Source organism: Chiloscyllium punctatum, chromosome 48 (assembly GCF_047496795.1).
Source record: "Chiloscyllium punctatum isolate Juve2018m chromosome 48, sChiPun1.3, whole genome shotgun sequence".
NCBI classification, from domain to species: domain Eukaryota; kingdom Metazoa; phylum Chordata; class Chondrichthyes; order Orectolobiformes; family Hemiscylliidae; genus Chiloscyllium; species Chiloscyllium punctatum.
Window position 1 is genome coordinate 49,872,489 of NC_092786.1, and position 23,812 is coordinate 49,896,300.

Genomic DNA, 23,812 nt, shown 5'->3' on the forward strand with positions numbered 1-23,812 from the left:
CAAATAAACATGGAGTCATAGAATCATGCAGCTTGGAAACAAACCCTTTAGTTCAAGTTATTCATGCCAACCAGACATTGCAATCTGGCCTAGTCCCTTTTGCCAGCATTTGGTCCATATCCCTCTGAACTCTTCTTATTCACATACCCATGCCTTTTATATCCACCCCACCAGTTCCTCTGGCAGCTCATTGCATACAAGCACCACCTTCTAAAAAAAGGTTATCCCTCAGGTTCCTTTTTAATCTTTCCCCATCCCCTCTAGTTTTGGACTCATCTACCCTGGGGTAAAGACTTTGGCTGTTCAGCCTATCCATGCTCCTCATGGTTTTATGAACACAAAAGCTCACTCCTGAGTCTCCGGCATCCAGGGAAAGTAGTTCCAGCCTATCCACCTCTCTCTATCGTTCAAACTCTCCAGTCCCAGCAACATCCTTGTAAACCTTTTCTGCACCACTTCAAGTTTAACAACATTCTTCCTATTGAAGGGTGACCAGAATTATATGTGGGATTCGAAAAGTGGCCTCACCAATGTCCTGTACAGCCACAACATGACCTCCCAACTCTTAAACTTTCAGAAACCAAATGCCTTCTTCATCACTCAATCTACCTGTCACTCCACTTTCAAAGAACTATGCACCTGCACCGTTAAGGTATCTTTACTTTTTTAAATTCATTTTCGTGACTTGCCGTAGCAGGGCTAGGAATCATAACCTGAGATTTGCCAGTCATGTACCACAGCCACTAGGCCACCATACCTTCCTCTACAGTCTCTGAAATATCAGCAAATGATGGCAAATTTGTTGTTGTGCCCATCAAGCCAATAACTCACCGGTTGTAGAAACTGGGCTGATAGGAAATATTGGTTCTAATGTTGCACTCCCTTCCTCGATCATTAATGTTTGGGTGATGAGCTCAGTGACTGGGGTGCCAGTCTCTTCTGGAAGAGTTGTTAGCTCCTCAGGCACGGTTGCAAGGACTTCTGGAGCTGCTGTTGCCACAGCAACAACCTCCTCAATAGTGGCTAGACTCTCCCCCGGAGTCACTGTGACCTCTTCAAGTCTTGCAGTTGCTGTCAGCTCTTCAGCAGGTGTAGACACCTCAGCAGTTGCTACCTCAGAAACGGTGACTTCTGAAAGGGTGACCACCTCAGTTCCTGCTAATACAATTTCAGGAGTGGTTAAATCTTCGCTAATTGTTAGGTTTTCAGGTAGGTGTGTAATTTCAGCAACAGTAATTCCCTCACTAACAGACGGAACAGGTTCCTCAGAAGGTGGAATGCTGCCGGTCCCTGGAGTGAGAATCTCAGGAACTCCGGTCACCTCAGTCACTTCCTCAGTGAATGGAAGAGTCTCTGGAGTAAAGGGACTAAGTGTAATAATATCTCCTATTGCTTCTTTGTCTACAATTGGTTGTGTGAAGAATTTCTCGACCCTTTCAGTAATAGTTTGAATGGTAAAGGCACTTCCTTCATCTGTAAATAATTCTTCTGGCTCTGTTGCTGGATAGATGAGTGGAGTTTCTGTTATTGCTTCAATATCAACTTTTCCTGTCAGAAAAGAAACATGTTGAAGAGATTAGCAGCAAAGGGAAGATTAAGGGAAGGATCCTCATTGCATTAAATATTGCAAAGATTAACATCAAATTGAATTATACATCAGAGTCCTAACAGTCTGAAGTTCTTATACCAATATAATCTCAGCTTCTCTAACTAAGTGATTGAAATGCAGGCTGAACAAAACACATTAGAATACATGTCATGGTCCATTTTGGTTCAATGGAGGATGATTGTTAGCACCAAGCACTAGGGATAAAAACTATGTTTGGCACATTTTTAGGTAATAATAATGGATGTTGCACATGGAGCTGATTGGAAGGTCTGATACTTGATGTCGCACTGAGCAAACCTCATCCATGTGCCCTGCGTCCATTACACTACATTAACCGTACTCACTAATGGCTGCAGCACCTGTTATAGAAACCCAGGCAGAGCAACTCTCAGCCATGGCTTATCAATTTAATGCAGTGATAATGAAACAGATACTGGATCCCATACATCTGTACGTGAAGACACTATGTAAAGGGATGGGCATGATGTGTGCTCCGGCATCGGTCAACATTTAACCTTGTGGCTGATAATCAAAGGTAGAGTTAGAGTTGTGCAGCACCGAAACAGACCTTTCAGTCCAACTCCTCCATGCTGACCACATATCCTAAATTCATCTAGTCCCATTTGCCAGAATTTGGCCCACATCCCTCTAAACCCATCCAGGTGCCTTTTGAAATGTTGTAATTGTACCAGCCTCCACCTCCTCTGCGTGAAGAATTTGCCCCTCAGGTCTCTTTTATATGTTTCCCCCTCACCTTAAACCTATGCCCTCTAGTTTCCCCTAACCTGGGAAAAAGACCTTGACTATTCACACTTTCCCTCATTGTGTCTTTATTTTTAACCTAACTCATTCCCTATAGATTAAGACAGACACACAGACCACATACAGAGTGAGAGGACTGCCTCATTTGGTTAGTTTCGAACCCAGATTCTCCGAAGCGAAATTGACAGCGCAACAAAACACAGCAAAATTTTTGCAAAAGAATCTGTTTCTCGTATCATCCTAATATTTAAATTGCTGCATTGTGAAAGTGATTATAATCACTTTTCTGTATTGCGCTATGTCCAAAAATAACCAATTTATTTTTCAATTGAAGTAAGCTTTAGTCACCAATGCTGTTAAGCCCCATAGGACTGTTATGCCCATCACACCTCTCTGACTGTTCTGTTTACAGATTAATCTCTTGTTTTATAACTTTATCTTCTCTGCACATTAATACTTATAGGGTTTAAACATTTCTCTTGGCTTCCTTACTCACTCTTGGAGTAAGTAATTTATTTGTCTTAGCTTTTGAACGCTTTCATGATAATAACCAATACTTATCCAAGCAAATCAGCCAGAAATTCATAATCTCTTACCACTGAAGCAATAGGCGTCATGGCGGGTGCTTGGATCAGGGTATCCAGTTTGGTTGGCGTACCGGTACACAGTTCTTACGCCGAGTAGGTTGCCACCACAGTTGGGTCTTCGCTTTGTGATAGGGTACCTGACACTGCCATCAGCAAGCCAACCAGTATTGCACTGATCCATGCCATCTTTCCATGCCATGTATAATTGTCCTGTGGTGGCTAACTGGGCACCTTTGTCAAGGCAAGCTTCCATTGCTTCCTTAAAGGCATACCTCCCAGTGGTAGTTATGTAGAAGACATTACCTAGAGATGGAAAGGCGAGAAAATGAAGTTGATCAATTGAGTTAAGTAAATCCACCTCAAATTCCAGCAAATACTGTCCATAAAAAGGTTATACGTGATAAACCAAAGCACAACAGAGTGCTCAACATCAACACAAACCCAACCCTTTCAGATGGATCAACCAACGACCTTGCATTTATAATCTCTTCTTTCATGTTAGAAATTTAATTGCCCCTTAGTGCACATCTACCTGTATTATCTATTGTATGACAATGTTTCACTCATTCTTAATTACTTAATTTCAAATGCATGGTTTCTAAACTGGAATCACAGAAGTAGTCACCACTTTAAACTTACAATCAGGTTTGCTTCTAAGCTGGTAGTAACATCATCTATGCCAAAACCACTTGTGAAACTTGATATTGAATAATGTTCAACATTGTATGTTAAATACTGTAAAACACAATCTTGTGCTTTTCCCATCTGGGAAGAGAGGATTGGTAATGACTTCTGTGATAATGCTCCATAATGCTTTAATATAAAAGAACGCTTTCAATTTGCTCTTCAAATGAACTGTTGTGCAAAATGAAGTTCCTTTACCTTCACTATCGGGTGGATATAACTGTACCCCATACCATTCAAATTCGTTATTAGATTAGATTACATTACAGTGTGGAAACAGGCCCTTCGGCCAAACTAGTCCACACCGACTCGCCACCCACCCATACCCCTATATTTACCCCCTACCTAACACTATGAGCAATTTAGTATGGCCAATTCATCTGACCTGCACATCTTTGGACTGTGGGAGGAAACCCACGCAGACACGGGGAGAACGTGCAAACTCCACACAGTCAGTCACCTGAGACAGGAATTGAACGCGGGTCTCTGGCGCTGTGAGGCAGCAGTACTAACCACTGTGCCACCGTGCCACCCTTTTTGGGTTGAGTAAGGAATAAGGCAGGAGATTGTTTTATCAGGCTTGACCGTCCCCTTACCTGTCTCGTTCCATTGCTATTTGTTTATAAAATGCAATGACCATGAAACAGTTTGGGAATCAAGCACTTATTTGTTTACTTTTTGAAAACTTCTAACACATTGAGTTCACCTTCTGCACATTGCTGTGTTCTGGGTATGGAGCATTCTATTGATCTGGAATGGAATCTACATTTTGCATTCCCTTTGCTGATCCTGAATGTAGGATCCCACACACATGCGAAAGAGAAATTTATTTGGGTCCTAACCGGAAGATTGATAAAACTTTTGAAGCCTGCATTTAGGACAGAAATCTTCATCACAACTCTGGTCCTCTTTAAAAAATGTTATCAATCCCTGGTAAAGTCAACATTTGTTATCCATCTCTATTTGCTCTTGAAAAGGACATGTCCACTTGTTGTCACTTATAGTGACCTAGATTCAGCAAAGGTATGACCATAATAATTAGCACTGAATGTGAACATAAGATCAGAAAGCAAAAGAAACAAAAACCATATTCACTTGGAAACATCAACCCTATTTCTTTTTCCATTGCAGTGTCAACATCTGCTGAGTATTTACAGAGCTTTCTGTTTTTAAATTATGCACTGCATATTGTTACTGATAATTCTCTCCATATACATTAATAATATTACTTCTGTATAAGACATATTCTCTAACCAGACCTGCTCCTTTTACTGTACCTCTGGAATAGGCTTCCTACAAAACAATGTTAGATGATGCATTATCATCTAGGTCTGTAGTTGTGTGCTAACCCTTCCTGTTTTGTGGGTGAAATTCATTCATGTGGCTTGTGGGTGTCCCCAGTGCAGGAGACAGGGCACCACTGTAAAATTGTGAAAAGTAGTGAGCTAATTGGTTGCTCAGCAGCTGCTGTTAGGCACTATGTTTCAATGTTAAAACCTTTGCAAAATGTTAATTTCCAAACTCATTCAGAGAAAGTAAGAAATTATTAACTCAAGAGAAGGACCTGATTTGTGAACAGGGATGAAGAACTTCTATTTTCTGCTAATTACTAGTTTTTAGTTAATATTACACGAACAAGGTTAAAGTAAGTTAAAGTTACTGAAGTCACAGTAAGTAAAATATTTTAATATATAAGTTAAAGTGTGGCAGAGCAGCCTGGCCAAGTGGAAATCGTGTCCTGCAGACACTTCTCATGTTGGTGGCAGGACAGTTAGGGAGCTGTTAATAAAGCATAGGGGTTTGAAGTTAATTTAGTAGAGGTGTGGAGTACTACAGCGGGGAGGTTATGCTGAACCTGTATAGGACACTGGTGAGAACTCAGCTGAAGCATTGCATACAGTTCTCAGCATCACACTGTAAAAATGATGGGAACACGCTGGAAAGGGTTTCTGAAGGGGTTTCCGAAAATGGTTCCAGGGATGAGAACCACCAGTTTAGAGGATAGATTGGAGAGTTTGGGACTGTCTTCTTCGGAGAGAAGAAAGCTAAGGGAAGATCAAAATTATGAGCCGGGGTGGGGGGGGGGCAGATATAAATGGGGCAAATCTGTTTCCGCTCCTAAAACGATCAAGAATGAGAACGTACAGTGTTTCACAAAAGAAGTAAATGAAAAGTGAGGAGAAGCTTTTCCACACAGTGAGTGCTCCGGTTTAAAATACACTAAAGTATGCTGGAGTTGGAATTAATTGAGAAGATATTAGACAGGAGTTTGGCACAAAGTATTTGCAGAGCTAGTGCAGGCACAGTGGGCTGAATGGCCTCCCTCTGCACTGTAACAATTTTGTGATTCTGAAATTCTGAGATTCAGTGATCCATCTGCACATGTGCAGTTGCATCTGAGACATCATGGAAAATTAACTTTTCCAGCCATGACTTCTCTCCTTTGTCACAATACGTTAGAGAAATCCAGTGTGCCGTTAAATATAACCTTTACACGCGCACTCTGTCTGGCAAATAAGGTAAATAATGGGCTGGAAAAGTCAGTTCTGAAAAAAACCAAACGCTAACAAATGTTGGTAGGTAGGGGTTTGCTATGACACAATCTCCTGAAATACCAGAAAGTTTTTGATAACAGAAAAATTGCTAAGCATACTCCAAGTATTCTACAACCATTCCTCTGAATTGTACTTGTACTCCACTGGTTTTGAGGACTTTATTTATATTCATTTACAGTTTGTCATGGTGTGAGTTTACAAACAATGCATTCTCATGATCGATGGCCACAAGTGCAAGCTTAACAATCTGCAGGTAGATTCCTGACCCGTATTGGAGTTAAGATTGAGAAGTCCCTGGAGGAGCCTGAAGATTGGCACCATTTGGCCAAACAGACCTGATGACTTTTCTTATTTTTGCTTCAAGTTTGCATCCTTCACTGTGAACCACTATGTGTGTTATCTCCAAGGAAGAACATGTTTCCTACCTGGCAGTTCTGTTGCGAAGCAATAAACATCATAGGTTTCATTTGTATCTCTGACACCATATGATCTGACACCTGGATATTCATCCAAGTTACCATAGCATCCTACTCGAGGTTTATGAATTGGATATCTAAGAATATAAATTCAGAAATAACTGTCAAAAAAAAATCATTATCGTTTTTTGTTCCCAGTAAATATTGGGATCCACTATAGACATTGTTAAACGGACAAAACAGGAACTAACTGTCTGTTAGTTTCATGAACATTCTGCCATGATTCACCCACTAGATCCATATCAAAATTCTACTTCATTGTAGTCTGCTAGGGTTATTGATGTTAGTAAACTCAGATATAATAATTAATCATTACTGTTGGGAGCTGAAGGAGAAAATAGGAAACATTGTCTTCTTGAATAGATGCTCGACCATCTCTTGTACGCTGCAATGTAAAATTGTTTCTACTGGAAAATATTTCTGCAAATCTAATTCATGTACATATTGGGGGAGTTTAAGTCTCCATATCACTCGTGGGCCTCACTGAAGCTGGCATAGTTTGGAAATTTATGGTGGCCTCGGAAGATTTCTTTCACTATTGTATTAGTTTTACCACCATGATGTACCATGCTCCCAAAATGATCCACCACATACATTTGTGGGTAACAAATATAATCGGTCCAGACCTTACGGTTTGATCAGCCAACCATCCAGCATCACACTGATCAAATCCATCATCGTAAGCTGCCTGCAGTTGTTCTGGTGTTGCGATGATGGCAGTGTTGTCAACACAAGCCTGCTGGGCTTTGTAGAAGTTGAGGGTGTATCTGCTGGTGATTGCACGATAATGGAAGACAATACCTGAAATCAGAAGGGAAAATGTGGGTATCAAGCATCGTCTAGAATCAACCTTTGGCATATTGTAAATTATAGCTCAGGCTCTTGTAGCTTTTATTGACTAAACCCAACGAATATTATCAAAGTCTAGATGGCTGATTATAATCAGGGCATGTCATAGATCTCACAAGACTTTGCTATTGCATTCTCCTCATTGCCATTGTCGTTGCTGACCAAATACTGCTAACACTTTCATTTGGTCAGCTTATATATGGGCTTGGATCTCATGTCCCGCAGAACTGGAGAAAAACAATGGCAGAGAAAGATGCCATTCAACTCCCCACCTGGACTCCAATATTTTTTCTTAGTTTTGTACACTCATATCCTAAGGGTGGACTTGGAGCATTTGTAGCACTAATTTGACTTCAATCATAATCAAATTAACAACACCAACTTGCTTTGGCAGAGGGAGGATCGCCAATTTTCAGTATTCCAATTAGCAACCATGAAACTTAGAAGTTTCATTGAGAGTCAATTTGTTTGGCATTGAAATATACCAAGAAACTCCAGTGATGAAAGGATTTTGCTTGTAACAAACATACTACATAATCTATACAAAAACAGAAGTTGCTGGAAAAGCTCAGTAGGTCTGGCAGCATCTTTGAAAAGAAATCAAAGTCAAAGTTTCAGGTCCAGTGACCCTTCCTCAGAACTGTTCTAAGGAAGAGGCACTGGACCTGAAACGTTAACTTTGATTTTTCTTCACAGGTTCTGCCAGACCTATTGAGCTTTTCCAGCAACCTGATTTTGTTTCTGATTCACAGCATCCACAATTCTTTCAGTTTTTACTATTCCTGGCTACAATGGCAAAAATAACTTTCCAAAAAGAAGGAGAAAACAGAAAAACCAAAATAAAACATAATATTGACCTTTAACAACCAACTGTATAACGTCTTGGCTGTCCTCAATACCATGCGTCACTTCACACCGGTACATTCCAGAATCACTCGATTGTAGTTTATCCAACTCCAAGGTGGCGTCATTTGGAATTTCATGGTAACTTGGAAGCTTGACTCGACCTTGGTACTCTTGGCTGATCTTAACTTTTCCAGAGGTGGCAACCACTATGACTGTCTCTTTCCCATCTTCGCTGATTTTTGTCCATTTGATTCTTGGGGCCAGCAAAGTTGCCAAGGGAGTGTCCGGTGAGAGTGATGTGGAGTCGATGAAGTAGCAGGGGATATTCACAGAACTCGCAAGAACAGCCTTCACTGGTGACTGCACGGCAATCTTCACACTCAGGGCCTTTGTGTCATCTATTATACAGAATAAAATAATGTCTCCTTACATTAGTAAATGGGCCAGACCTAGTGGGAGAATCAAATACAGGTCGTTCTGCTGCAGCAGGTGTTTTGCTCATGCGAATTCACTGTAACACAATTGATGAACTGGGGACACGGTTTCCAAAGCACGAACTTTTAATGCCAACACTTTATGCGCTGTTTCTAAAGTGCAATTTTTCTATAATGCAGGGGTTGCACAAGAACACAACCATTGCATTATAGAAGCACTACCTGTATCCCAATTGTTGTCGACATCAAGAACTTTTCAAATTATTGTGTACAGACATGACAAGTTACTCAGAGTGCCATTATGCTGCTGGAATTGGTTGGAGACAATCTTCTATTTAGAATGCCATGAATCTGGCAAACCCTAGTTATAGTCTGGCTCTCAAGTCAGAAAATATGGAAATCTGACACACAAGGTGGACATCTAAGCACGAGTTAAATTTGACTGTTAATCAAGGATGAACGTTTGGAGAACCAGTGCCATTGAGATCCACAATTCCCATCAATAATGAGAGTCTTGTGGGACCTCACATTTATGATCAATGTGAATCCATATGCCACTTAAATCTGATTCCCCCCTGGTGTTTGTGCTCCAAATTGAGTTAAGACTGTTTCATATTATAGGATTTCATTGCTAATTTATCTTGAAAAGTTCCTTACCAGAAACTTCGACTGAAATAGCCGCTGTGATGACTCGCAAGCACACAAACACTAAAAGCAGAGTGGTCATGGTTTAGCTGTAAAAGAGAAAAGAGGGAAAGGTGAGTTAGCACCATTGCTGCAGAAGAAACACAGATGTCTGTCAAAGAAGGTGGTCGCTGGGGAATTATGGGGGGGGTGCTTACTGGTGAGACAGTCTCTGCTTGTGAATGCTGTGAAGTCTCAGTTTATCACATGCTAACATGTAAGTAGAGTTCTTTTCATTGTAGAATGTTTTAAACATTGAACGAAGAGTATGTCCTGAGTACTGCTACAGAGTACCAAGTGAGATTTACAACACCATTTGGAAATGGAACTAAAAAAAGGATGCCATTTGGCCCATCTTGTCCATATTGGCCCAAATGCCCTTTCTAATCCCATTTTTCTGCATATGGCCTATAATCCTATAAAATACAGAACTTAAGATCCACATCCAATGTACTTTTTGAAAGAGTTCAGGGGTCTCTCCCTCCATCACCTCTTAGGCAGCAAATTCCAGACATCCACCACCCGCTGTGTAACAACGTTGTTTTGAAGTGAGCTTTTAAGGATCTTCCTGAAGATGGAGGGAAATGACAATGTGAATTGTTTTTCATGCTTAGTAGTCAGCAGTCATCTCCTTTTTCCTGAGCTGTTCGAAACCTTGTCCTGTTTGGAATCAAATTATTCAGATTTGAAAACTCCCCCAAGCTCAGTGACAAGCTGGTATTGAGTTAACTGATTAGATTAGATTACTTACAGTGTGGAAACAGGCCCTTCGGCCCAACAAGTCCACACCGCCCCGCTGAAGCGTAACCCACCCATACCCCTACATCTACCCCTTACCTAACACTACGGGCAATTTAGCATGGACAATCCACCTGACCTGCACATCTTTGGACTGTGGGAGGAAACCGGAGCACCCGGAGGAAACCCACGCAGACACGGGGAGAACGTGCAAACTCCACACAGTCAGTCGCCTGAGGCGGGAATTGAACCCAGGTCTCTGGCGCTGTGAGGCAGCAGTGCTAACCACTGTGCCACTGTACTGCCCAATCAGGATAGAATCGATGTACTAAGACTGGCTTCTAGGCTAGAGAGAGGCTTTTGCTTATTGCTCTGATCCAGGTGAATGGGGCACAGTTCAGTTCAGCTGCAATGCCCTCTTTCCCCAAAATACCCTGCTGAAGCTTGTGACCAAATAGACATGTTATGTATTTTTATATATTTTAGAGTAATACAGATATAGGAGGAGTTTCCAAGTGTGCAGCAAGTTTATTCCCAAGAGTTTTAAGATATCTCTATAATCAAAGATTTTAACACTTGTGCTTGCAGCTCAGCCTCTAGTACTTTGTGGTGTCTGTTGCTTTGTATCTACACCCAAACGTAACCACTCAAACACAGTAGCATAGATCTATTACCAGACTCCAACAGTCAAACACAGAACAATTGAATGCAACAGTATAAATGAATAGTTAGCGTCTTGATAAGGATACCAGATGGCTGTCTGTGCAGCTAAATGCCCAACAATAATTTTGGGGTAGCAAGGAAAATATGGTGGATACTTAGCAATTCCACTTCTCTATCTGCAAAACAAATTAACTACAGTTTTAGCTGTGAATCACTTACACATAAAATGGGAGATTTGAAAGAAAGATTTGTAACACTAATGTTCTGAGCAACAGTTTGGGAAGGAAGACATCAGCAGCAGATTGATGAGGAAAGGTCAAGCAACTATTAAGGAACATTTTCCTGCCCAATGTGATGAACTTGCCAATGCTGACAATCAGTTACATTGGGAATCGGTTATACTGATCATTTAGCCAACAAGACAAATCAATGGATATACTGAGAACACACGGTTGATGGTTTTGTAGGTGACAAGCCTCCAATTAATTTTTGTCCAAAATATTTTCACAAATTTGTAATGGGAGTTCAAAATCTTTATTGGGTGGTTCAGCTCAGCGAACACTGAACTCAACTTTCACATTAATGACACATCAATCAGTTCGACTATAGAGTTACACAGGCAACTGCTGAATGGTGCAAGGATGATTTTAAATATTACTACATTTTCCAGAAAAACAACTCAAAGCACGATCCATCTGGGATAAATAGGGTTATTGCTGGTATATGGCAGTGCTGTATTTCACAGGAGATTCTTTCAGAATCCGGGAGGATGTTTGTCTCTCTAAGGCATGTCTTACTCTCTCCAAAACGTGTAGCAAAGTCTAACAATTTCCAGAAAAAAAGTTCAATAACGTCTTTCATGGCAGGGAAACCATCTCTTGCTTGGAGCAATTCTGATCGTGGAATGGGGGAGAAAAGCAGCCTTGTTATTCCTAGAACTTGTGACTGGGGCTGCATCCCTCAAATATGTCCTTAAAATGTCAGGCGGAGGTTGGCAACAGGTCTGATCTTGACTGGAAGTCTGACCTGGGATAAATTCACTGAATTCAGCGATCTGAATAGTAGGGGTAGCTTAAGGTCCAAGCATTCCTTTATATTTTTAACTTTTTTCTTCTCACTCTTTATTCTGTCATGAGATGTATGTGTTTCACTGTCAATTCCAGCATTTGTTAACCGTTCCTAATTAGATTAGATTAGATTACTTAGTGTGGAAACAGGCCCTTCGGCCCAACAAGTCCACACCGACCCGTCGAAGCGCAACCCACCCATACCCCAACATTTACTCCTTCACCTAACACTACGGGCAATTTAGCATGGCCAATTCACCTGACCTACACGTCTTTGGACTGTGGGAAGAAACCCAGACAGACACTGGGAGAATGTGCAAACTCCACATAGACAGTCACCTTACTCTTGAACTGAGACTATTTCAGTGGGCAGTTAAGAGTCAACCATATTGCTATTGATCTGGAGTCACACATAGGTCAGACCAGATAAAGATGGCAGATTTGCTCCCTAAAGGGCATTAGTGAACCTGACAGGTTTTTACGACAATACGCTCTAGGTGTCATGTTGACTATCACTGAAACTAGCTTTATTTACTAGATTATTTTAAGCACATCACATTTCACCAGTTGCCATGGTACGGTTTGAACTCACACCCCCTGAGCCATTAGCCTGGGTCTCTGGATTACCAGTCCAATTGAAATAGCTGCACAGAAGTTAGTATCCCATCATCAAGACACCATTTACTTATATGTGCACTGTATATGGACTTTGACCAGCCAGCTCAAAGCTAGTTCCAAGAGCGAGGAGGCTTTCTGAGACTCCTATTTATATCTGTCAGCCAGGACTCCCTGATTGGCCCAGGTTAACAGCCCCATTCAGGTACCTTTGACTCAACAAGATCAGCCTGGCCAACCTTGTTCCATTCACTATACAGGCGACATTACCATGATACCACCTATGGTGTTAGCAAGCTGGATTCTGTCAGTTTCAAAACAGCTCCATTTGTTCACAGGATATAGAGAAAGGTGACATCCTTCAGTTGCATGTTTACATGTACCTACATATATAAATATTAAATGTCAGGTGTGCTCCCATGTGTGAAGTGCAGTACATTGGCAATCTGCACCTTGTGCTTTCATTGCTCAGATTCCACTTCACAATTCAGTTTCAGAGCCTTTTATTCCTCTTTGTGTCACATTTATTGTTTTTCACTGAGGGGATGTTTCAATATCATCCAGCAGGTTTCACACCTCGATCATTTCCATTGTTAAGACATTAACAATTGTTCCTTGTGATGTTCCTGCTCCTTTAACAAAGTTATGATGTCCTTAGTTTTCTTTCAGAGGGGTAGTAAATACAGAGACTCTCAGAGGGTTTTTGGGGCCAATTTGATTATTGCTAACACATACTGCCTCAGGCAAAAAGCTTTCAAGTTTTAAAAAAAGAACACTTGTACAATGAAAGGTAAGTGACCAGTTCTCCCAGCAAAGCTTTTCTCTGGCTTGGAGGAGAAAATGAGGACTGCAGATGCTGGAGATCAGAGCTGAAAATGTGTTGCTGGAAAAGTGCAGCAGGTCAGGCAGCATCCAAGGAGCAGGAGAATCGATGTTTCGGGCATGAGCCCTTCTTCAGGAATGAGGAAAGTGTGTCCAGCAGGCTAAGATAAAAGGTAGGGAGGAGTGACTTGGTGGAGGGACGTTGGAAATGTGATAGGTGGAAGAAGGTCAAGGTGAGGGTGATAGGCCGGAGTGGGGGTGGGGGCGGAGAGGTCAGGAAGAAGATTGCAGGTTAGGAAGGCGGTGCTGAGTTCGAGGGTTGAGACTGAGACAAGGTGGGGGGAGGGGAAATAAGGAAACTGGAGAAATCTGAGTTCATCCCTTGTGGTTGGAGGGTTCCTAGGCGGAAGATGAGGCGCTCTTCCTCCAGCCGTTGTGTTGCTATGGTCTGGCGATGGAGGAGTCCAAGGACCTACATGTCCTTGGTGGAGTGGGAGGGGGAGTTGAAATGTAGAGCCACGAGGTGGTTGGGTTGGTTGGTCTACTTGTGGAACATTTCAGAGAACACCTCTGGGACACCCGGACCAATCAACCCAACCACCCCGTGGCTCAACACTTCAACTCCCCCTCCCACTCCACCAAGGACATGCAGGTCCTTGGACTCCTCCATCGCCAGACCATAGCAACACGATGGCTGGAGGAAGAGCAACTCACCTTCCGCCTAGGAACCCTCCAACCACAAGGGATGAATGCAGATTTCTCCAGTTTCCTCATTTCCCCTCCCCCCCCCCCCCCCCACCTTGTCTCAGTCCCAACCCTCGAACTCAGCACCACCTTCCTAACCTGCAATCTTCTTCCTGACCTCTCCACCCCCACCCCCTCTCCGGCCTATCACCCTCACCTTAACCTCCTTCCACCTATTGCATTTCCAATGCCCCTCCTCCCTACCTTTTATCTTAGCCTGCTTGGCACACTTTCCTCATTCCTGAAGAAGGGCTCATGCCCAAAACATCGATTCTCCTGCTCCTTGGATGCTGCCTGACCTGCTGCGCTTTTCCAGCAACACATTTTCAGCTTTTCTCTGGCTTGGTTTGGTTTTAACAAGCAGTCAGCTGTGAAGATGCTGGACTCCAAGAAACAGGTTCATGCTGATCCTTCCTCTCTCTGACATCTCTCCTGTAATAACGTGTGTTGGATATTTCCTTTATTTTTGCAAAAGGGTGTTTATGGGGATTGTTGAAGTATTTTGAACAGCATCATTAAGTTGGGATAGTCTGTTGGGTTTTCTGATAGGTTAGGTTATTCTATATTCTGTTCTGTTTTGATTGTGTTTCATTGGTTAATCTTGCAAATAAATTCTGTTTTGTTTAAAACTAAGTGGTTAAGCCGGCTGCATCACTCCTGGAATATCCACTCTACACCTACTTAAAACAACGAGCAAAGTTATGGTTCAGGCTACTTTCTTAAAATCTTTTGAGGGTGTCTGACCTGTCCACAATATTTGACCTCTTATTTCAACCTGGTGTTCTCCACTCCTCCGTTTATTTTAGACACCCTTATAGAAAGAGCTTGGCATCTTTCTCATTAACCGAAATTCTAAACCCAAACTTTAATTACACTCTTCTCTTTTCAGAAACCAATGGATCTGCTGCATACTTCCACAACTTCTTGTTTTTATTTCCACATTTGCAATTTGTTTTTGGACTTATACAGTTTAATCCAACCGTTAGACTGAAGCCACTGAGTGGATTCATTAAAGGTACCAATGCAAACAAGTAAGTTTATTTATATAGAGCCTATAGCATTGTAAAATATTCCAAAATGCTTAGTAGAAGCAATTATTATATAAAATTCATCAACATAGAACATAGGACAATACAGTGCAGAACAGGCTCTTTGACCCTCGATGTTGTGCCAACCTGTGAACTCATCTAAGCCCATCCCCCGAAACTATCCCATCATCATCCATGTGCTTATCCAAGGATTGTTTAACTCTCCCTAATGTGGCTGAGTTAACTACATTGGCAGTCCACGCCCTTACCACTCTCTGAGTAAAGAGCTTGCCTCTGGCATCTGTCTTAAATCTATCACCCCTCAATTCAACACTGAATCACTATATATTAGGATAAGTGACAAAACGATTGGTCAAACAGCTGGGTTTTTAAGGAAGAGAGAGAAAGAAAGAAACAATACCTATTCAAAACATCTAATCACAGTTCCTTGCATTTAAAATATTATTATATAATCTTTGCCTTCATAAACTAAATTTTCAGTTTGTCTGAAGCTCAGTTCTGGAGCTCCTGACTTAGTTGAGAATGACATGCTGTAACCCCCCACTCCTACTCCCGATGGCTCAGTATTTATGTTTGAGCTTTGCTTCCTCCCGTGCAGGGTTGGCAACTCTCAGCTGATAAGCCAATCAGAATTTTACCACAATATCCCTCATTATCCTGGGCTAGGATGCAGGAAGAAATATCATCTGGCCTATTTCCTGCTTTCAATCTTGTGCAATGACCTTGCTAGAAAATTTGTGAAGGTAATGTTCGCTTTCTGTGATGATATAGAATGAGGGATATAGGATTAAATGGATGTCTGAACAGAATGGTTGATTTTCCAACTCATTCATTTGAATAAAGAGGGCAAATCAGTCCAATAAGTTGACAATCTTATATGTCCATTTCCTGTGATAGGGTTTCATTTCAAATTTCCACAATATGATTAGATTCAGATTAGATCATAGCCAGGGCTACCACAAGATATAGGAGCAGAATTAGGCCATTCTGCCCATCAAGTCTGCTCCACCAATCCACCATGGCTGATATTTTCCCAACCTCATTCTCTTGCCTTCTCTCTGTAACCCTTAAGACCGTAAGATAAGACATAGGGGCAGGAGTTAGGCCTTAGCCCATTGAATCTGCTCTACCATCCTATCATAGTAAATAGGCAGGGACCATTCAATCATGGCTGATAAGTTTCTGAACCCCATTTTCTTGCTTTCTCCCCACAACCTTTGATCTCCTTGACATTCAAGAACTTATCTGTCTATACATTATTCTTTAACTGATAAAGTTTCCTCTGATTGAGGTGAAACCACTTAACTCACTTGGACAACTAGACAGCATACATCAGTTTTGTACTTGACATTGCATGATTGCTCATAGAGCAACTCTCCCACACTAACAATATTCAAACAGTCCCTCTCTCATGTTAAATACACTCAATGACCAGATCCAATTACCAATCAAGACTTACATGCACTCAATGACCTGGTCTCCATATCCTCTGTGGTAAAGAGTTCCATAAGCTCATCATCCTCTGGCTGAACAAATTCCTGCCGACCTCAGTTCCAAAGGATCATCTCTACAATGCTCTCCAGAAAGAACAAACTTATTTTGACTGTGCCTCTATTATCCCAAAAAGTGTTTCACAGTGAAGGAAATACTTATTGATATGCTGTTGCTGTTATAATGCGGGAATGGTGCCAGTGAAATTGTGCACAGCAAGCTCCCACAATCAGCAATGTTGACCTGGGGAAAAGTTTCCTGTTCTTCAAAATAGTGTCATGGGCCCTCTTACCTCCACCTGGAAAGGTTTGCCCATCAGATGATTCCATGTGCCTTTGATACCCAGACCCCAGTCAACAAACTCGAGACAGGAAGTGAACTGGTTAGAATTCAGATGGAGAGTTGGTCTGATGATATTTTGTCATCTCTCAGTGAACAGACAATCATAAAACTAGAATTTTATTGATAGAATCTTACAGTATGTTAGTTATATTGCAATTCAAGATTGTTGTGTTGACTCTATCATATCTTGAATCAAGTCTAATTCACTCAGCACCTCTATCCCCGCTGACCTACATTGTTAGATCAGGAGCCAATGTCTCAACTTTCAAATTACCATCCTTGTTTTCAAATTCCTTCTTGGTCTTCCTCCTCCCTATCAATGTAACCTCCTCCAGCTATGCAACATTATGGAATCTCTCTGCTTCTTCAATTTTGACCTCTTGTGCATCCCTTAATTTCATCAGTCCACCATTGGCAGCCATGCTGTCAGCTGACAAGACCCTGGTCTGTGGAATTCACTCTCTTGACCTCTCCATTTTTGGTCATTTGACCGAATATCTCTTTATGTGACTCAGTGCCAGTTGTTTGTCGAATTAAACCTTCTGCTTTGGGAAATCATAATATAAGGTACCAAATAAATGCTAATTTGTTGTTGCTTTACTATGATGTCCATGCCTAGCAAAATAACACTGAATCGTCATCACAGTCTTTAGATATCATTTTATGGGAAACCTTGAAACATTATTGGTTTGGCCTCTTGGGATATTTAGCCTGTTGCTTCAGTTTACATTGCTGGGAATCGCACATTTCATGGTCTGTTCAATATTCAGTATTTGGGGACCAGAGAACCAAGCTGGTGAATATCAACACTGGCTCCTAAATGAACTCAGAAACAATTTCAAACTCAATCACCCTGACTGACTGGCCACAAACCAGTTGAAACCTTGTCATATGCAAGTACATTTGCAAAACAAAAATTGGAATTCCTTTTGTGGCCCTGAGTGTAGCATAGGCTCCCTAAAATCTTCCACAATTATTGGACCCTCCTGGTGCCTCAAATGTATGTAAATATAATCTTGCACAAGAGAGAGATCTCTTTAGTTTAGTTGCTGGGTAAAGTCAAACTCCAATGTTTGTTTCTTCACATGCTACTGTACAGAGCTGAACTGCTTTATGCATGTATGTAAAGGTATTTTTATGAATAAAGTATACTTTTGACATTAAAAACTCTTCTGCAATTACGTCTGACTGCTCTACACCACCATCAGTAGTTCAGTCTTAATCAATGTGTGGGAGTCAGAAAGCTTCTCAATCAGATCTGGAATCAGATAGGATTGCCCTCTCCTTCCTGTCTTGTTTGTGTGTTGCATAGAGCCTTTTGATGAGTCCATCAGGAAGGATGAGCCTGAGAGGGGTGACTATTCCAGGCAGCGGAGACGTGCAGGTCAAAGCCTCCCTGTACATTGATGATGTCGCCACTTTCTGCTCAGATCCACCATCAGTGGACAGACACATGAGCAACTGCAACCATTTTGAACTGACCTTGGCTGCTGGCTCAGGATGGCACTACCTCGGAGATCCTGGTCAGTCTGCGCCACCATATGCTGCTCTCGAAGTGGCAGCTGGTGGGTAGAGACTGGTTTTTATCGAGGTTCATCCCGAGCAGCTCGGTGATGTGGAACTCTATGCTCTACGGGCTGTTCCCCAAGACCAAGACAAACATCAACTGCACCTAAAGGACCATCAACTCAGTGAAAGATGCTTTGGTTTGCCCAAAACTTGTTGGTCTTCCAGAGGCAAGGAGGAGACCACCGACTGGATGTTGCAGACTGGCACACACCAAGGTCCAGGGGTACGTGCTGAGGGACACACTAAAGCCTGGAGCAGCTGTTGCCAAGGCACAGTGGTGAAAGACCACCATCTAAGGCATTTCTGCCAAAGTACAATGGGGATTTATTCAGTTATTGGAACCTCCCAGTGCCTCAAATGTATGTAAATAAAATGTTGCTAAGTAGGAAAAGCTTTTGGGTTGTTGGAACGGCTGGGAGAGTCAAACTTCAATATTTATTTGTCCTCAATATGCTAAGACTGTACAAAACTAAGCCAGTCTAGTGACTATGTCTGTACATAAGAGTTTTTTAAATGAGTAAAGTATATTTTGGACATTATTGAAAAAAAGCTCTCTAAAATCTCTGGAATATGTGAAGTGTGGTCAGTAAATTTGCAGATGGCACAAAAATTTGAAGTATAGTGTACAGTGAAGACAGTTACCTCAGAGTACAATGGGACCTTGATCAGATAGGCTGATTGGCTGAGAAGTGGGAGGTAGAGTTTAATCTATAACGTGAGGTGATATATGTTGGAAAGGCAAATCAAGGCAGGACTTTTACATTTAATGGTAAGGACCTGGTGAGTATTTCCGAACAAAGGGACCTTGGATTCTGGTTCATAGTTCCTTGAAAGTGTAGTTCCCTGCAGATAGACAGGATAGTGAAGAAGGCGTTTGCCACGCTTGTCTTTATTGGTCAGTGCATTGAGTATACAAGTTGGGAGGTTACATTGCAGCTGTACAGGATATTATTGTTAAGCCACTTTTGGAATACTGCATTCAATTCTGGTCTCCCTGCTATAGGAAAGATGTTGTTAAACTTGAAAGGGTTCAGAAAAGATTTACAAGGATGTTACCAGGGTTGGAGAGTTTGAACAAGAGGGAGAGGCTGGGGCTGATTTCTCTGGAGCGTCAGAGGCTGATGGGTGACCTTATAGAGGTTTATAAAATCATGAGGAGCATGGATAGGGTGAATAGTTAAGGTCTTTTCACTCGGGTAGGGGAGACCATAAATAGAGGGCATAGGTTTAAGGTGAGAGGGGAGAGTTTTAAAAGGGACCTAAGGGGCAACTCTATCATCCTGAGGGTAGTGTGTGTATGGAATGAGCTCCCAATGGAAGTGATGGAGGCTGGTAGAAATACAACATTTGAAAGACATCTGGATGGGTATATGAATAGGAAGGGTTTATAGAGATGTGGGTCAAAAGCTAGAAAATGGAGCTAGATTAATTCAGGATATCTGATCAGCGTGGACGAGTTGGAATGAAGGGTCTGTTTCCATGTTGTATATCTCTATGATTCTATGACTCGCTATTTGTTTTGGAGTCACCTCATTAACTGCAGTAGTTGGAGCTCATTTGATATCGTCACTACTGGTGTGCCACTGAGTGACCTGGTTCATTTCTCACTTTGTGCTGAGTGAGGTGACCTCAGCTGGCAAAATCACTGAGAGGAAAGTAACAGCCAGCTTTCTTATTCCTCTCTATTTCCAGTGTTTCCTTCTGGAAGGTGTGCGGAAATTAGTTAGGTACGAATTGGAATGCTATTGCCCTGGTATTAACAATCAAGTGAGCTCAGAATGTCAACGCTGGCACAGGTCAGGAGTGTGACAGAATACTTGCCAGCTGTCTGGATGAATGCAGTTCTAACAACACTTGAGAAGCTTGACAACACCAGGCCAAAGCAGTCTGCTTGACTGGCACGACATCCACTCCATCCACCACCAATGCTCAGTACATACTGCTGCTTTCTGAAAGATGTCCTACAAAAATTCATCAAGGCTCCTCTAAACCGACAACCACCACCAACTGAAAGGAAAAGGGTAGCAGACACAGATCCAGCTCTGGCAAGTTCCTTTCAAGTCACTCAACATCCTGACTTGGAAATATATTATTGTCCCTCTGATATCACTGGGTCGAAGTTGTGGAATGCCCTCCCTAATGGCACTTTGGTTCTACCCACAGCACCTAGATTGCTGTGATTCAAGAAGGCAGCTCACCACCACCTTTTCAAGGGCAGCTAGGGATGGACAGTAAATGCTGGCCAGCCAGTGTCACTCACACCCCATGAATTAATTAAAAAAATTCTAACTACATATCACTGCATTTTGATACCTCTTTGAGCTTCTACTTATGAGCAAGTTGATTGCAGGGTGGATTTGAGTTCAGTCCAAAGATAATTTGCCAATGTTCAATGAACAGGTTCTTCAACCAAGTGTGAGGTTACCAGCTGAGCCCAAATAAATTTTCACTCAGCTTTCAGATACATGTGTGCTCCAGCCTGGAGTCACTGGTTTATGATCAGGAATGAGATTCCAGGCTGACTTTTTGTGTTACTTATGCCAACCATGGCTTGTTTTGCAGCAGTCTTGCCTCTGAACATTTCATAGTTCTCAGATAAAGTCCCTCTCCAGGGCTTGAATGCTAACCTAACACTCCAATGAATGCTGCACTAACAGAGTTGCCCTCTTTTCATGGAATCATAGAATCCCTAGAGTGTGGAAACAGACCATTCAGCCCAGCAAGTCCACACTGACCCTCTGAAAAGTAACCCACCCAGACGCAACTCCCTACTCTATCCTTATAATACCATAGCTAATCTAGCTACACATCCCTGGACACTATGGGCAATTTACCATGACCAATCCAACCAACCTCCACATCTTTGGACTGAGAGGAAACCGGAGCATCCAGAAGAAACCCATGCAAACTCCATGCGGACAGTCACCTGAAGATGGAATTGAACCTGAGTCCCAGCTGCTGTGAGGCAGCAGGGCTGACCACTGAGCCACCACGCCGCCTTTTAAAATGAGATGTCAAACCAAGGTCCCATGTGATGGATGTAAAAGACCCCATGGCATTATTTTGGAGAAAAACAGTGGGCTATCCCAGGTATCCAAACCAATTTCAGTCCCTTAATCAACATGATTATCTGGAAATGATCAAAATCCTGTTTATGGAAGTTTGCGGCTTCCTTATTTCCTGAATTAAAAGAGTGACCAGTCTTCCAAAAACATTTCATTTGCTGTAAAACACTTTGAGGTTTCCCGATGCAAAACGACGCAAAACCCGATTGTAAAAACGATGCACACATGCAAGACGTCTTTCCTTTTACCTAACCTGAAGCATTTTTCGTTACGAGAAGAAATCAAGTAGACTGGGACTATACTCAATAGAATTTAGAAGAATAAGGGAGGATCTTTGTAAAATTATGAAGGGAATAGATAAGGTAGAAGCAGGGAGTTTGTTCTTCGTGACAGGTGAAACTAGAACTCGGAGGCATGGCCTCAAAATAAGGGGGAGCAGATTCAGGACTGAGTTGAGAAAGAACTTCTTCACCCAAAGGATTGTGAATCTGTGGAATTCCCTGCCCAGCTGCGGCTGCCTTGTTGAATGTTTTTGAGGTGAAAATGGATAGAATTTTGAACACTAAAGGGTTTAGATTAAATTCCCGACTGTATGGAAACAGCCTTTCAGCCCAACAAGTCCACACCAACCCACCCCACCCTATATTTACTAATACACCTCACACTATAGGCTATTTAGCATATCCAATTCACCTGACCTGCACACCTTTAGATTGTGAGAGGAAACCAGAGCAAACACGCACAGATACAGGGAGAAGGTGCAAATTCCACACAGACAGTCGCCCAAGGTGGGAATTGAACCTGGGTTCCTGGCACTGTGACGCTGCAGCACTAACTACTGAGCCACCATGCCACCCATGAATGTGCAAAGTTCACACATGCAGTTGAACAAGGGTAGGATCAAACCTGGGTCGCTTGTGCTGTGAGGCAGTGGTGCAAACCAGTGAGTGGGTGGGTAAGTGGAGCTGAGTCCGCAAAAAAAGATCAGCCATCATCTTATTGAAAGATGGAATAGGGCTGAGGGGTCAAATAGCCCATTCCTGTCCTGATTTCATATGTTAATAGGGTCAATTACAACATTCGCACTGCCACATTGAGCAAAATCTGTCATCTCAACACTGACTTAGGAGTGATCCTGGATTCATCGTGTTCAATGAAACCCAGGTGCATATTGAAAAGACTTGTATTTTTGAGGCATAATTCCCAGGTTGTTGGAGCCAATAAGGTGGTTTTCAGTCATTATCATTGTTTGAAAGTTGGAAAAACGGCAATCAACTTCCATGTAGCAAGTTCCCAGAAATGGGATTGAGGAGATAATCAGGTTTTAGTGGCGCTGGTTGAGAGGCAAACATTGGCCAAGGCACCAGGGAGATCTTGCCAGATCTTAATGGAAATTGTGGGACTGGATCCTTTAGATCGAGAGAGAACTTCAGCGAGATGTGGTGCCCAAGACTCTGGAGTGGGATTTGAACCCATAATCTTCTGACTCAGAGATGAGAGTGCTATAGCTGACATCCTATTAGATAGGAATGGATCATACAACTGTCTCATTGGCTACAAAGTTTCAAAGAAAAATATTCTTTATGACACTTTCTTTTTTTCTTTCATGGGATGTGGTCATTCTGGCAGTAACACCATTTGTTGTCCATCCCTGATTTCCTCTGAACTGACAACAGCTAAGGGTGAACTGCATTGTGGTGGGCCTAGAATCATGTGTAAGCCAGACCAGTTAGGGACACCAGATATCTATTCCGAAGGTGACATTAGTGACCCAGATGGGTTTTTACACCAAGTAATGATAGTTGTGGAACTAATCTCCAAGACTGAGATTAATCTTCAATTCCAGGTTTATTAGTTAAATTTGAATCCCACTGGGGGAGGCAATGGCCTAGTGGTATGACGATGGTGTTCTAGGGACCTGGGTTCAAATCCCGCCTTGGCAGATGATAGAATGTGATTTCAATGAAGGATTTGGAGTTAAGGGTTAAAGGTCTAATGATGATCATGAAACCATTGTTAATTGCCAGAAAAAACCCTTCTGGTTCACTAATGTCCTTTAGGGAAGGAAGTCTTTCATCCATACTCAGTCTGGCCTACATGTGATTCCAGAACTATCTCTGGGCAATTAGGGATGGGCAATAATTGGACGTCGAGCCAGAGA

General features: G+C 42.1%; 1 protein-coding gene across 4 annotated transcripts in view; it reads right to left on the reverse strand.

The window, feature by feature from the left end:
- Positions 1-23,812, reverse strand: part of acana (aggrecan a) — a 109,752-nt gene that overhangs the window by 50,433 nt on the left and 35,507 nt on the right. For all 4 annotated transcript variants that reach the window (XM_072565192.1, XM_072565190.1, XM_072565191.1 and 1 more), the window contains exons 2-7: positions 9,460-9,536; positions 8,380-8,766; positions 7,300-7,474; positions 6,623-6,750; positions 2,968-3,261; positions 832-1,548 (exon numbers count right to left, since the gene is read on the reverse strand). In XM_072565192.1, coding sequence (XP_072421293.1) covers positions 832-1,548; positions 2,968-3,261; positions 6,623-6,750; positions 7,300-7,474; positions 8,380-8,766; positions 9,460-9,529 — 1,771 coding nt within the window. In that variant the 5' untranslated portion in view covers positions 9,530-9,536. The remainder of the gene's footprint in view (positions 1-831; positions 1,549-2,967; positions 3,262-6,622; positions 6,751-7,299; positions 7,475-8,379; positions 8,767-9,459; positions 9,537-23,812) is intronic.